Source organism: Pteronotus mesoamericanus, unplaced genomic scaffold, assembly GCF_021234165.1.
Source record: "Pteronotus mesoamericanus isolate MK-2021 breed Mesoamerican mustached bat unplaced genomic scaffold, CSHL_Meso_final contig_73, whole genome shotgun sequence".
NCBI lineage: Eukaryota > Metazoa > Chordata > Mammalia > Chiroptera > Mormoopidae > Pteronotus > Pteronotus mesoamericanus.
This window is the reverse complement of record NW_026555245.1, coordinates 17,807,454-17,820,836: the sequence shown is the minus strand read 5'-3', so window position 1 is coordinate 17,820,836 and position 13,383 is coordinate 17,807,454. Positions and strand designations below refer to the sequence as shown.

At 44.5% G+C, this 13,383-nt stretch overlaps 1 protein-coding gene across 4 annotated transcripts; it reads right to left on the bottom strand.

Annotated features, from left to right (window-relative positions):
• Positions 1-2,770: 2,770 nt before the first annotated feature.
• DMRT2 (doublesex and mab-3 related transcription factor 2) lies at positions 2,771-10,949 on the bottom strand. 4 transcript variants are annotated; one of them, XM_054583276.1, is made up of 6 exons: positions 10,748-10,769; positions 10,526-10,633; positions 9,142-9,703; positions 7,423-7,525; positions 5,768-5,848; positions 2,771-2,825 (listed from the first exon to the last, which is right to left on the bottom strand). In XM_054583276.1, the coding sequence occupies exons 1-5, from the start codon at positions 10,762-10,764 to the stop codon at positions 5,793-5,795; spliced, it is 846 nt and encodes a 281-aa protein (XP_054439251.1). In that variant the 5' UTR covers positions 10,765-10,769; the 3' UTR covers positions 2,771-2,825; positions 5,768-5,792. The 4 variants fall into 4 exon arrangements, with proteins under 4 accessions (XP_054439251.1, XP_054439248.1, XP_054439250.1 ...); XM_054583273.1 differs by lacking the exons at positions 2,771-2,825; positions 5,768-5,848 and adding an exon at positions 4,089-5,379; XM_054583275.1 differs by lacking the exons at positions 2,771-2,825; positions 5,768-5,848; positions 10,526-10,633; positions 10,748-10,769 and adding exons at positions 4,089-5,379; positions 10,812-10,949 and having other exon boundaries at positions 9,142-9,710.
• Between the last annotated feature and the right edge of the window lie 2,434 nt (positions 10,950-13,383).

Genomic DNA, 13,383 nt, shown 5'->3' with positions numbered 1-13,383 from the left:
AACCCCACTCTACTCTGTCACTTGCTGGAAGCAACTTGGGAAAAGTGTGGCCTTAGTATAAACACCACAGTGAATCCAAATGTGTGACAGCTGGAACTGTCAGTTAGTTGTCCTTCCCCAGTAGGTCCCTTTCTAGTTCTTTATCTCAATTGTTCTCCCGACTGCATGAAATTGTGTGTGTATTACATAGAGATGTACGTAGTCATACAGGTAACATTATACACACGTAATTTATCACATGTAGTATAGATTACAAGCATTTGATGCACTAAACATTTACGTACAAACTCTTAAGAGATAGATTAGGCCATATTGAGTCATACATATTGGGAAAAAATCTCCCATATACACATACAGAGATGTAGATCCAATTATTGATATGGCCATTTGCCAGTTTTATATAGAATTTATACGAGGAACAAAAGAGATAAATGTGAATGTGCTTTAATTAGCAGGCACTAAACACATGTTAATTATTATTATGACACATTTTTCATTACATCAGATGCCAACCTATTTCAGGTGTCTCTATCTAGCATACCCTAAATGTGTTTAGATATAAGTTAAAAATCAAAATAACTAAAGGGTGGTAGATATGATAAACGTTTGGTACAATCATTAAAATATATAAAGGTTGGTGCCACAAACCCAAGTTTATATATTGCAGCATCCAGCATCTCAAGAACTATTAGTCCCACAAGGTAGACCCTAGAAGAAAATAAGCCTGAGCTTACAGACCTAGAATAGGAACAAAGGAAGTTAATCCAAAAATAAATAAAATCAGGGAGGGCAGTGAGAAGTCCAGCACTGATTGAAAAACCCAACATTAATACTAAGTGATGTCTTTATTATTTTACAGGTAATTGTGGATTCTCCTTCTTTCTTCATCTTGTCCTTCAGCCATTTCTTTGCTCTTTAGCCCTTCTGAGACTTTGCAGAAGAAATTCCAGAAAGGTCTTTAATACAAGGTAACAGAAGCCTTTCATTCCACAATTAGAATTAAGCTTTTAAATGCAGATGCTGTGTTACACACAGGCAATCACATTAAAAAGACCACAACTGATACTGGAGCCTCTCTGGGCACAGCGGTGTTGCCTAGGCGAGGAGTGGAGATGGTCTATGAGCTGGGGAGAGGGATAGTGTGGAAGGGGTATATATTTGAGAAAACTGAGCTTCTGAAGATGGGAAGAAAGTGAAATCAGGAAGTGAGGAGCAGGCAAAAAGATATTTGTACACCCATGTTCATAGTAGCATTATTCACAATAGCTAAAAAGGGAAAGCAACCCACAGATGACTGGATAAACAAGATGTGATATATACATACAATGGAATATTACTCAGTCTTTACAAGGAAGGAAATTCTGATACATGCTACAAAATGAATGAACCTTGAAGACACTATTCTAAGTGAAATAAGCAAGTCACAAAAGGACAAATACAGCATGATTTCACTTATATGAACTATCTGGAGTAGTCAAATTTATAGACAGAAAAATTGCCAGGGTCTGAGGGTAGGAAGGCGTTACTGCCTAATGAGCACTGAGTTTCAGTTGTGCAAGATAAAGAGAGCTCTGTGAATGGATGGTGTCAACAGTTGCACAGTAATGTGAATGTGTTTAATACCAGTAAACTGTACACTTAAAACTGGTTAAGATGATAAACTTTGTTATTTGGATTTTACCACACCTAAAAACATATATTTTTAACTAAATTAAAAGAACTAGCTTTTTAAAAAAAGAGAAGGGAAGCAACTTTTCTACATTATAGCTTTGCCTAGGTTTTTTTCCTACGTCTGCCACCAAAGGGTTAAAAAGGAGCTCTTTTAAATACACTATTTTCTACTATTAACTATTCAAAACTGCAAATAGAGCAAAAAATAATAATGCTAGATCAGTTGAGATGGAAGGAAAATAATGTCATTAAAGCTGCATTAATATATAATGAGTTAAATTGAGAAAAAGGCTGATTACATTCTTAAAATGATTAAAGCCACATCCATTTATTGCCTTGAACATAGAAAATGCTTAAATTGAAGCATAAGTTTGATTTAATACGTCAATGACAGTGTCCTTTGAAGACTTTTTATAGTCAAAAGGAGCTTTTATGGGAGCAAAATGATTAAAAGAAGCAAAAAGCCAAGCACAAACCTCTCACTGAGTGGCTGATGGGAAAGCCGGCGGGTCTGCCATTCCAGGAACTCACCATTAAACAGAATTACTGAATGGTGTGCTGACAAATTCACCAAGCAAAGTACTGACCCTCCTAAGTGTCCAAGAACAATAAAGTTCTCGTCCCTGGTAATGTAAGGAAAACCACTAATACCTACAGCCCACTGGATTCACCCATTGAGATTAAAATGATATAAAGAGAGGACAGAAAAGACACCCAGAATTTTCATTAAACACAAGAAAGATATAATTGACAAATAAATATAAGTATTCAAAAAACTGCAACAAAGTAAGAAAGAAGGAAAATCCATGTTTGGATGAAGAAGGCCTTCTCCTTGAGATTTTTTTATGTAGATTTATAGTTTTCCCCAATTACCTTGCAGCAGTTAGATTTCAATGCTATTTTTACTTTTAACACTTGACAAAAAAAAATAAATTCCTGATAGGAAGATAAAAATTAATAACAATATAGATAAAGCAAAGATGACTGAGTGGGGGCAGGGGTAACTGCAGTGAGACTGTCTCTCACACCAGGGCATTCATGGCTAGAAAATATTTTTTCCACTTAATGATAATCTTCAACAGATACTGGGATCTCTGCCTGCTTTCATTTTCTTTTCCTCTGGCAAACTTCCATTTGCTCTGGCTTTTGCAACCCTAAAAATAAGCAAATTTGACTCAACAAAAACAAGTAATATTTTACAAATACAATCTGAAAATCAATCTAAGTTTTGGCTTGCTGTTTTTGAAACTGATGCTAATTTTAAGCAACAATTCAGAGAACCCCTAGAGATTTACATGAGCTCATCAGTAGCAAAATCATCTTTCAATAATTTTAAATGTTTTCCAGAGCAAGGAACTCTTTAAACTGCCAAATTTCTTAGCACATTCCACATGCCCACCTAATAGTCTTGCCATCCAAATGAGGGCAGAGCTGAAAATAAACTCACTCCGTGGCAAAATTAAAAGGTGAGATATTTGGCTCTCGATTCTCTGTGTTGAAATGACTGAAACATCTTAGAACTTAATTAGAGGCCCACAAATGAGGTCTTACTTTATCAATCACATAGAACAACAGTTAACGTTTTGTTGAGCTTAAAAAACAGAGGGGAAAAGTTTAAGGATCAAGAAGCCACCCTCATGCTGTGATAAACATCTGGTGGCTTCCCCCTACCTGCCAACAGGCAGATGAAGCAATTTGAATAGTAAAAGCTTTTAACTCAGGAAAGAATTACATTGAAAACCTTTGATACTGGTCAAAATGTGAGACACATAAAGCTGATACTCTGGGCACAGCTGAGAGTCCTGGACCCGCCTCTAAACCAGTCACCAGTCCTTTGGAAATGGAAGTAACATAAAGGGTGCGAGGGGGCCCAACCATGTGCCATCGTGGTTGAAACTGACTGCACCCTACAAGAGAATCTGCTCTGGGCTCCTAGCAACCCCAAAACCATAGTATAAAGGTTCAATTGAGAAAAGAAGCTCGAGACTCTACGTAACACATCCCCATCAGGGAAGGGCACTGGAACCCAGCGAGTTAAGAGATACATTCTAAGAACCCATGTCATCATATAAACAAGATATTAAACCTGATTTCTCTTCAATTTAATTCAACTATGTCCAATCACACAAAATTATGATTCTATAAACATGAAAAGCTTCCCTATGTTCGCTGTAAAGCTATTTTGCCTCAGTATTGAATAACTAAATTTATATGCCCTCCAAAATGCAAAAACTAAGGCATTATAAGGGTTCTCCTGTGGCCCCCAGGGACCATTAAAAGCACTTGAATATACAAAGAATCATAGAAAAATAAGGATCACATTTCATGGACAATAGCTTCTTCGCCTAGACAGAGACAACTATTTACTTCAGCCAATACTGGGTCTTTTACAAGGCAGTGTCAATTTTATTGCTTTCTGAAATAATGTGTAAAGTGTGAAACTTCACAATTTGCACATAAGCAAATTCCATTTTTAAATTTAAACATGTGGTGAGAAGAAGGACATGCATATAAATTTTTTTAATCACCATCATTTACAGTAGAAATTCCTTTATACAAACATCTTAGCTTTTTTCTTTAAAAAAAATTCAGCAACTGGTAAGAACCTTCTGAGACTGCAGAAAATTCAGCTTTCCATTTCAGCAGGCTTTCACTGAGAGATGTGAGTGATGGCAGATGAAGGCCTCTTGAGAATAGACTCAACAGAAAATGACAGCGGTTCATTCACCGAGAGTTTTGTTCCAACTTGTTTGGCTACAAAAAGGTCTTTTGCACATCTATCTATTGTAAATGTGTACTTCTGGTTCTCCTTGACTAAACACTCTCTGTGTTTCTTAGGGGCCTCTTCAAAGGCCTCTTTGACAAATGGTGTTTTCAACTCAGAACCTGATTTGTCATTAAGAGTTTGCTGGAATAATGAGTGGAATGGATTATGTTTAAGTGGCAGAGGGTGCCTGGTGCTTTCTTTGCTGATCTTGGTTAAGATGTGCCCTTGAGCTGCCAGGGAGTCCGTGTCAACAATCGGAGAGAAATTCCGTCGGGGTGGGGAGAATGCAGATCTCTCAGGGACAGCCTGGTGACCCTGAAGGTCACTGCTTAAGGTCTGGACCTCAGGGGTGTGAGGCAGCACCAGAGAGCCTTCCAGTTTCGGTGGCATCATGTCGTGCTCTGCAACGAGTCCATCCTGGACTTGTACTCCCTTCAAGTCCCAGCCGGCCCCAGGTTTCAGGGCTTGAACTGAGGTGGTGGCGTTTAGCAGGCACTGCTGGTAGAGGAGAGTGTCACTAATGGGGCCACACTTGGGCCAAACTAAAAATCTGGAGGACAAGGGATATTGTCTGTAAGTCGTGGCCACACTGACATTAGAAGAAATTAGTTCCATATTCCCAGACCCTGAATACTGCATGGTTAGATCAAGGCAGGTGGGCAAAAAATTACAGAAGTCTTTGTTTGGTGGTTCCCCTGGGGTGGGGCTGTAGGCACCTTTGTAGGAGTTGTATTCAGGTCCATGCACCATGCGGTTGGGCAGGAACAAGGCAGCAGCTTGGGAAGCTTCCAACATCTCCCTCTCTTTATATTCTCTCTCCAGCATAATGTTCTCCAACTCTTTATCAGCAAAGGCTCGCCTTTTCCTCATCCGGTCACTTACTGGGGGAGGTAGAGGTAAGCTCCCTCCCACATAAGTCTCTGCTGGAATGGGGCGGTAGCCTAGAATAAGCAAGCATTGCATATGAAAGAGATTAACATCTAGGGGGGAAAAAATCTGGAAATCCAGAAGGCAACAGAAACACTGCAAATTGGCAGAACAAGTGTTTATAGTTCTGTATCACTAATATTTTTATATAGAAAACAAAAGTATTGGTTCAATTTAAAATTGTTCCCTTTGGGGGAAAGATATCCGTGTTCTAACTTTTTGTTACTGTTGTTTTAGTACTTGTAAGTGTGTTTGTTTACTTTGACAAGTGTAACTGGCTAAAATTTTAATATACTTCCCAGGCTCCTACACATTAAGAATAAGGCTGCTAATCTTACTTCAATCAATAATTTATTACTATCCATGTCATCTTTTTTCCATTATTAAAAAAGATATCTATACCTAGAGCTGATGTCACTTTTATTTTCTAAAGATGGTTCATTATGTACACACTGTTACAGTTGAAGAATAATCCAAGGAGAACTAGGAAAAAAGAGAAAGTTAAAGCAGATTAGTGAGGAGAAAAACAGAAAAGACATAAGGAAACACAGAAAAGACATAAGGAAACTAGAAAGAGCTGTTAACTAGTCAAACAGATTCTGCCTGTGGTGAACACTGAACCAGGCCCCTACCCCTGACTACCAGTACAAACAGAAGTGCAGGCTGGTGCTGAGATACCCTGATATGTTGAAAATAACTTCTCTAATACATTTTTCCCAAGCACTAATCATGTTGGCCAGATACACAAATGGTTGAACAAGCAATCATTAGAACATAGATTAAGTCAATACAAATTTATGAAGTCAAAAACAAAAATTAGCATAACAATATAGACAGATTTCTTGGTGGTATAAAATACTTTCATCATCCCCAAGCACTCACCACTATCAAATTTGTTTGAATGATCCAATGTAATGTTTGTGTTTACATACTGACAAACTTATGCTCATTTGCAAATAAAATAAAATTTGAAAATTAATGTTTCCTTTTCTATGGTACATTTTTTCTCAGAAAGTTATTTACTCCAATTTACTATTGCATTTCCTCCTCCCACTTCTCAAATTGCATTGGCACAATTTCAATTTAGCAATGTAGGCCCTATGGTTATAAATCTGTTTACCCAGTTTGTAATCAAATTCACTTTTAATACATCAGAAACCATTCTAAGGTCAGAAGTACACTGCAGAGGGTAACACATGAACAAACTTTAAAGTCTGTCCAGACCAATTCAGTTCAGAAGTTACATAAGAAAAAACAAAATTCAAATGTCTATTTTAAAAATAAAAATCTGCTTTTCAACCCAAATCTTTGAAGCAGCAATTAGAGTAAATATAAAGTTTTCTTCTTCTTAAATAGTGAAAGGTAGTCAATGTATTATCAGGTTAATAATTAAATTCCATACCCAGAGATGATTTGAAAAATCAGTAGTGCTTTAAGAGAAATTAATGTATCCTCAGACTTTGAAGAAAGTGAAAACATGGAGAGGGTTAAAGATTTCACACTGCTCAAACTCAGCCTTCACTTTGCTTGTTTGATCCTACAATCTCAACTGTTAAACTGACAAAATAGTGTGTGGAAAAACCACAATTATAGATAATCCATGGAGGGAAATGATAAAATGAAAATAAGTGGGATTAGAGGTTGGATTGCCCAGACTAGAAGTGTTAGTTGATAGCTGTTAAACTCCTCACTTGACATACTCTACTTAGCTCCAACAACTAAATAAGTTTTTTAAATTTATTTCCTTCCAGGACATCTGCTCTGGGATCACTTGGCAGTGTATCTTTGTACATCCCTCACACTAGGGCAAATTTCATGTGCACTCCCTGCTAACCCATTAACTCTTAAGTAGACAACAAAATTATCTGTAACAAAAAGGGGAAGTATTCATTTTTCCCACATCCTGATTTCCTTCCTGGAGCAAAACCTTCTAACAAAAGGTACATTCCACTCAAATTGCTCCTTCACAGGTTAATAAAAATACCATATGCCAGAATGATGAGAATCACTCAGAACTTGGTTTTAAAAGCTAAAGGAATGATTTTATGTTGCTTTACCTTCTAAAATACTTTTGGCCAGCAAACTGGGTGCCCTGACTTGCCTCTGATACACGGCTTTGCGCTCGAAGTTATTCTGTTTCCCAGAAAGCCCCTTCTTGTCCTGTAAACACAAGAAACAATCAATAATGCCTTGAAAGAAAACGGGGGAGAAAAGCTAGAAGGAAAGGGTATCGGTAACTCTCCCCGGTCCAAATGTATTCATTTTTTCTATCCCATGTGAAAATTATTCCATGTGAATTAATATTAGCACTCCTTAATTCCAAGGCAACGAGCTAGCTCTGTCGGAGGCCACCAACTGGTGAGCAGGGCCCTGGCTCTCTCTAGGGTTGCTTTGCAAGTCACCCCAGACACGCCCAGCAGCCAGAACTGGGGGAACAACTTGGAGGAAGGAAATCCACCGTAGACAGTGGGTGCCGGTCCTGGGCCCTGAGAGAGAGCTGCGCTGCCGCGGCCGCTGCGCACCATATCGTCTGCGCCTGAAGGCGCCCATGGTGTGCTATTGGGCAATGACTCGCCGCTGGTTTCTCCCCACAATAGGACTAGTAAGGTGGGTGATGGGATTGGGGGATAGATATGAGGGTGCCTAGCTCTTAGACTCTTCTCTGTTCTGGCTGAAAACTCTGGATTGTTCCCTGGGCGACTGGAACTCAAGAAGGTGAACAAAACCCTCCCAAGCCACGAGGGACGCAGGATAAGGGTGCCTTGCTCCCGCAGTCACCGCCTGGTGGGTTGGTTTATGGGCCCTTCTGGCCTCATGTCCAGCCCAGGAGGTGCAAGAGGGAACGCAGGGTCCCAGGGTCCGTGGTGAAACGCACAAGACCCGAGAGGAGCCCAAGTGCGAACCCGGACTTGAGCCACCTGGGGCACCCAGCTCGCTCTCAAGGGCCTTGGTAGGCTTTCCATTAGGGTCATTATTTTCGGTGTGTACAGAGGTTCACTTTCCCAGCCCCTCCTGGCCAAAAAAGGAAAATGAAAAATCTTTCCCCTGCCCTGAGTGTGGAAGGGGGCCGCGCGTAGCCTCCCTCGCCCTCTCTCTCCCCCGGTGCAGGAACACATGGAAACATTAAGTCAGACGTTCAAGAAGCAGCACCTCTCCTTTAAAGAAAATCCTGGGTACTTCTCACAGCCGGGGGCCTCACGGTGGGGGGCGGCAGACACCCCCTCCAACCGTTTTTAAGGAAATTCTCCGGGCTAGGAGCTGCGGCTGCATGACCTTGAGCTGCGGACACCTAACTTCCCACGCCACTTCTGATCTCACCTGTAAAATGGGCACCACATTCAGCCTACAGTAAATAGCTCAGGACAGTGGAAGCAACCTGTGTTCTGCGTGGTCTGTTTCGCCATCAACAAGAGGACAGCACTGAGCATCGAGATGGGCGCCACACTCTAACCCTCCTCCTCCCAACACCACCGAAATAAATTTCAAAATATTAAAAAAGAAAGAAAAAATGCTATTCCCACTATATCCCGAGCAGGCCTAATGACTTCCAGGGCCTAAATGCTTTTTAACACAAAATCTTTTTACGAAGTGCTCAGCGAAGCTCAGGGCATCCTCCCTTCCGACCCTGCAGGCCGGCGTTGGGAGAAGTGTACTAACCATACTTCCGAGGAAGAGCCAGGCACCCCGAGGCCCTGAGCCCTCGTGTGCGGGGCGCAGCTTCGTCCCCTCCGGCTCCCCGACACCCACGGAGACTCGGACGCCCCGGCAGTACGCACCTCTGTGGCCTGCTGCCTCCGGAGCGCCACCTGGGCCGCCATGACGCGCTGCCGCTCCACCACCAGTAGGCAGTTGGCACACTGGCAGTCACGCCAGCGGCAGAAGCGTTTGTGACCTTTGAGGCAGGACACTACGCCATGGTTGCGGCAGCGCGCGCACTTCGGCGTGCGGCTCAGCTTGCGCGGCTCCGCGCCGCCGCCCGCGTGCACGCCGCGCTCCGGGTGCCCGGCGGGGGCTTGAGAGGCCTGCGGCGCTGGTGGCGGCCTCGGCTCGGTGAGCCCGTGCTGCTGTGGCCGACAGGACCTCCCTGGGGACGCGCCTGCTTCCTCGCCGTCGCCCTCGTCCTCCACGTCGTCGTCATCCTCATCCTCTTCGTCGTCATCCTCACCATCCTCCTCGGCCGGCGGCGGGCTGGGCCCAGGCGGCGTTGGCGGCGGCGCCCCGCGGCCGTCCTCCTCTAGCTCCAGGCTCTCCACGTCGATCTCCCAGTCCCCGGCCGCCGGGCCCGCCTGCCGGTCGGCCATGGCGCGTGGCGCTTCGCTCGGGCCCACGCTCAGTCTCCTGCAGTCTGGGAGACAGGAAAAAAAAAAAAAAAACAAACCCAAAACCCACCGCAGTGAGGCACTATCCCCAGGCCTTGGGCCCAGACCTCCCGGTCTGCCTGCCTCCAAGCCGATTGCGGAGCCCTGTTTTTTATCACTTCCTCACATCCAAGTCACACATGCCTGTCTTGTGTCTTTAGGGCCCCCAGGGATCCCAACCCAACAAGGTTTTTTATCTATTAATTTTAAGGTCTCTGAGCACCTGACCTTTAACCACATCCCTCTCTAGCTGTACACACGCTTTCGGGGTAGACCCTGCGTAAATGCACTGATCACACACACAGAGGCATTGTCTTCAAATAAGCCAGCTTAGGCCATTTGTCAGACTTCCCCGTACCCAACTGGTATGGCCATGATGAATATAAAAATAATTACTAAAAAAATCTTTATGGAAGAATTATTTTCCTTTGCTTCACAAGGGGCCCTTCAGAGAGGTACCGCCCTATGGCTCCCAAATGTCTCACATCCACCTACACCCTCACAAAGACCCCTCCGTAGGCTTGGAGAGGTACTCTCATCCCCTTTCCCACCCCAGCTAATAAGTGACTAATAACCAAGGTGTTGGGCTGGCATTACAGTCCCACAGGGACGCTGGGCAAAGAGATGCAAATGCCTTTCCAGCATCGACAACAGTGTTTGGGCTGAGCTGAGCCGCGCGGCTCTCTGCATATCGAGCATGGTTTGCACTTTAAGGCAAGATTTCCAAGAAAAACAGAAAAGATAAGGAAAGGTGATTCTCACCCTTTGCCCTCCCTGACCCCGGCAACATCACAGCACTCACCCAGACTCTGAAGCCCGGGCTAGCGGCCGAGGCAAAAGATATCCAGCCTTGGGACCTCGCTCTTGGACTGCTGGCTGTGTTGCAAACAGAAATCGGGGTCGCCACACCCTGCCACGAAACAGGGGGGGGCGGGGGAGGGGGGCGCTGAGAGCTGGAGGCCCGGAGCCCACTGGACGGGGAGTAGGGTAGAAAGGGGATGGAGAAGGTGAGTCAAGTCCTTACGGCCTCGCCCCACACATCCCGGTCTCTGCAAAAGATCGGTCCACAGCTGCCCCGGGCACTTCACCTCGCTGAAGCTACTTTCGGCTTCCTCTACCCCAGGCTGGGAAGGAAGGGTCGGGCCGCCCTGGCCTGCCTCAGACCGAGTGCTCTTTGGGCTGGCGAACGCACACAGCGACGTGAGACGCAGAGCTCCTAGCTGCAGTCTCCTGCCTCCGCTCCCTTTTCCTAGTATTATCCGTTCGGGCCCCCGAACTTCGCGCCCGCTGATTGGCCAGTTGTCAGGCGGTGTGCACGCTGATTGGTCGAGGCGCGCCGACCCTGAGCTTCACCGCCCCCCCTGCCCGGTCCCCGCCTGGCGGCAGCCACGCTCCTCCCAGCCGCGCTCCGTCAGAATGCTCCCGCGCCGCCTTCGGTGCAGCGGGGTAGCCGGTTCCGACGCTAAACCCGAAGCGTGACGGCGCCTGCGGAGGTGAAGTCGCCATTTATCTCCCCGACAAGGAAACAGACACACACTGTTAGGAATCGCGTTGCCCACAGGAGAAGGTAATAGACGGCACGGCAGAGATAGAAAGCTACTGTTGATCTCTCCGCTGTCAGCATCACCAGTATTTCTGCGACTCGATCTTTAACGCAGATTGGGCGCAAAAAAGAAGCGCCTCTAATCGGGTGCACGGCGGCATCTGTACTGTCTTCTGCAAGAGTAAATCAATAGTTACCTTGCACCGCAGCGCGGGGGTTAGCGGACAAATGACCTGTAGATATTTTTGTGACTAGCGCCTCTAGTCTTCGAAATACAAGTAGTTTCTCGTTAACTTTCGCCATGCCTGTGAGGCAGGCAGGTCCCCAAATTACCTGTGTCCGTTGCATTTTTTTCGCTTTCAAACAGTTGATTTGAAGTAGAACGGACACACTTGCTTTTAAGAGATTTAGGTGCAATACATTCACTCTAAGCGTGTTTTTAAACGAAGTTCTTTTTATAAAAAGATTATTATTTTAGTGTGCAAGAATTTATAAAGAAAAAAAGACCTACTGTCTGCCTCAAAAATCCTTACATAATCTTTAATAAAAGTTAAATTAACATGTTAAAAGGAATCAGTCCCCCAATTCAATGCTGCATTCTATTTCTTGAAGTAAATTTAAAATTTACTTAAACGCTTTTCTAGTTACACCTCTAAATAATACCGCTCAAGATCGGTTTAGGAGACAAATTAGGAAATTGAGTGCCATTGCACTGAGCACATAGTAGGCCCGCAATAAATATTTGTTAAAGGACGGAAATTGCTGAACTGAATCTAATGTTATTTTCTCGGGAACATCTCAGGAAGTTAGAAGTTAACCAAGCTCCGAGATTTGGAATATGGGAGCTTAAGGATTTCTGTGAATCTACCGCGAACTGTTAGGCACAGGTATTCTCGAACCTTTGACCAGGTTGGAAAGTCCTTTCCTCGTGACCAGGCACTGTGATTTCCCTTTGTGCGGGGACTTATCCCTAGAACCGCTTGCGATGGCCAGTGAAGGAAGTAGAGAAACAGTCCTGCTTATTCTTATGGGCAGCTCAGCAGCTCTGGGCATCTTGGAGGGTGACTTGGGAGCTGTGTATGCTCAGACAGGGGACAGGCGTCCCCTTGCTTGACACCACCAAATAACAGCAGTGAATTTTAATTTTGGTGTTGCTGCTTATACTTATAAAAGCGTATTTGTTCGTCTATGTTAGTTTAGATTCTTGACTGCAGAAGAATTATTTTCCCCGTTTTTCCAATGACGGGACTGAGGTTTAAAGAGGAGCCCTAGGTCAAGGCACTGGTCTTGGGGACAGTGGACTGGCGAGCAGCTTGGGTGTATGTATGTCAACCTCTGTTCTTAAGCTCTTAAGTCTCAGAAATTTTGTGGAGCTCTTCGCCCCCAGCCAGAAAGATTCACAATGGATTTCCTTTTTCTATTTTATTCCCCTGCACCCCTTCTCATTTTAGGATCTAACATTTTGAGCAGCCTTCCTTTAACAGGACACAGCACGTTTTGACCAACTCATTCTGGGTTGTTGTTTTTTGTCTCTGTGACTCCCCCTGCTAGCTACATTTCTGCCTTTGCAAACACAAGCTTCATGAAGTGTATGCAATCTACAGCCCACTCACCCACCTCCACCTGGAGAGGGGGGGCTGTGTATACTACTAAGTTTTTATTCATTGCTTGGGGGAGTCAGGAAATCATTAGCCTTTCACCGGCTATTATGAATATTAATAAACAAAATCAAGAAAGGTTTGTTAATTTGAGGTAACTAGATTGGGGAGAAGAGGGACCAAGAAGGAACAGGAGGGGAAAGGGGTGTGAGCAGCTGTTTACTAAAATAAACCAGATGGGCAGCCCTTGAGTTAGTTCGAGTTGAAAACGCTGCTATATAAAGAGGAAACAAGTGAGGTATGTGTACAGTAAACTACACCAGCTGAAGCCAAGCTGGAAGATGGGGGGTGGGGAGGCAGCGGGCACCCAAGGACAGTGGAGCAGGCTCCCGGGAGCAAACAAAGGGAGCGAGGCCCTCAGAACGCGGATCAGAGCCTGGCGGCTTCCCTGGAGCAGCATCCAACCAGAAGTGAAGAAAGTGGCTCCTGAGGGCTTCCTGGAGCTACTGGGCCCACGGG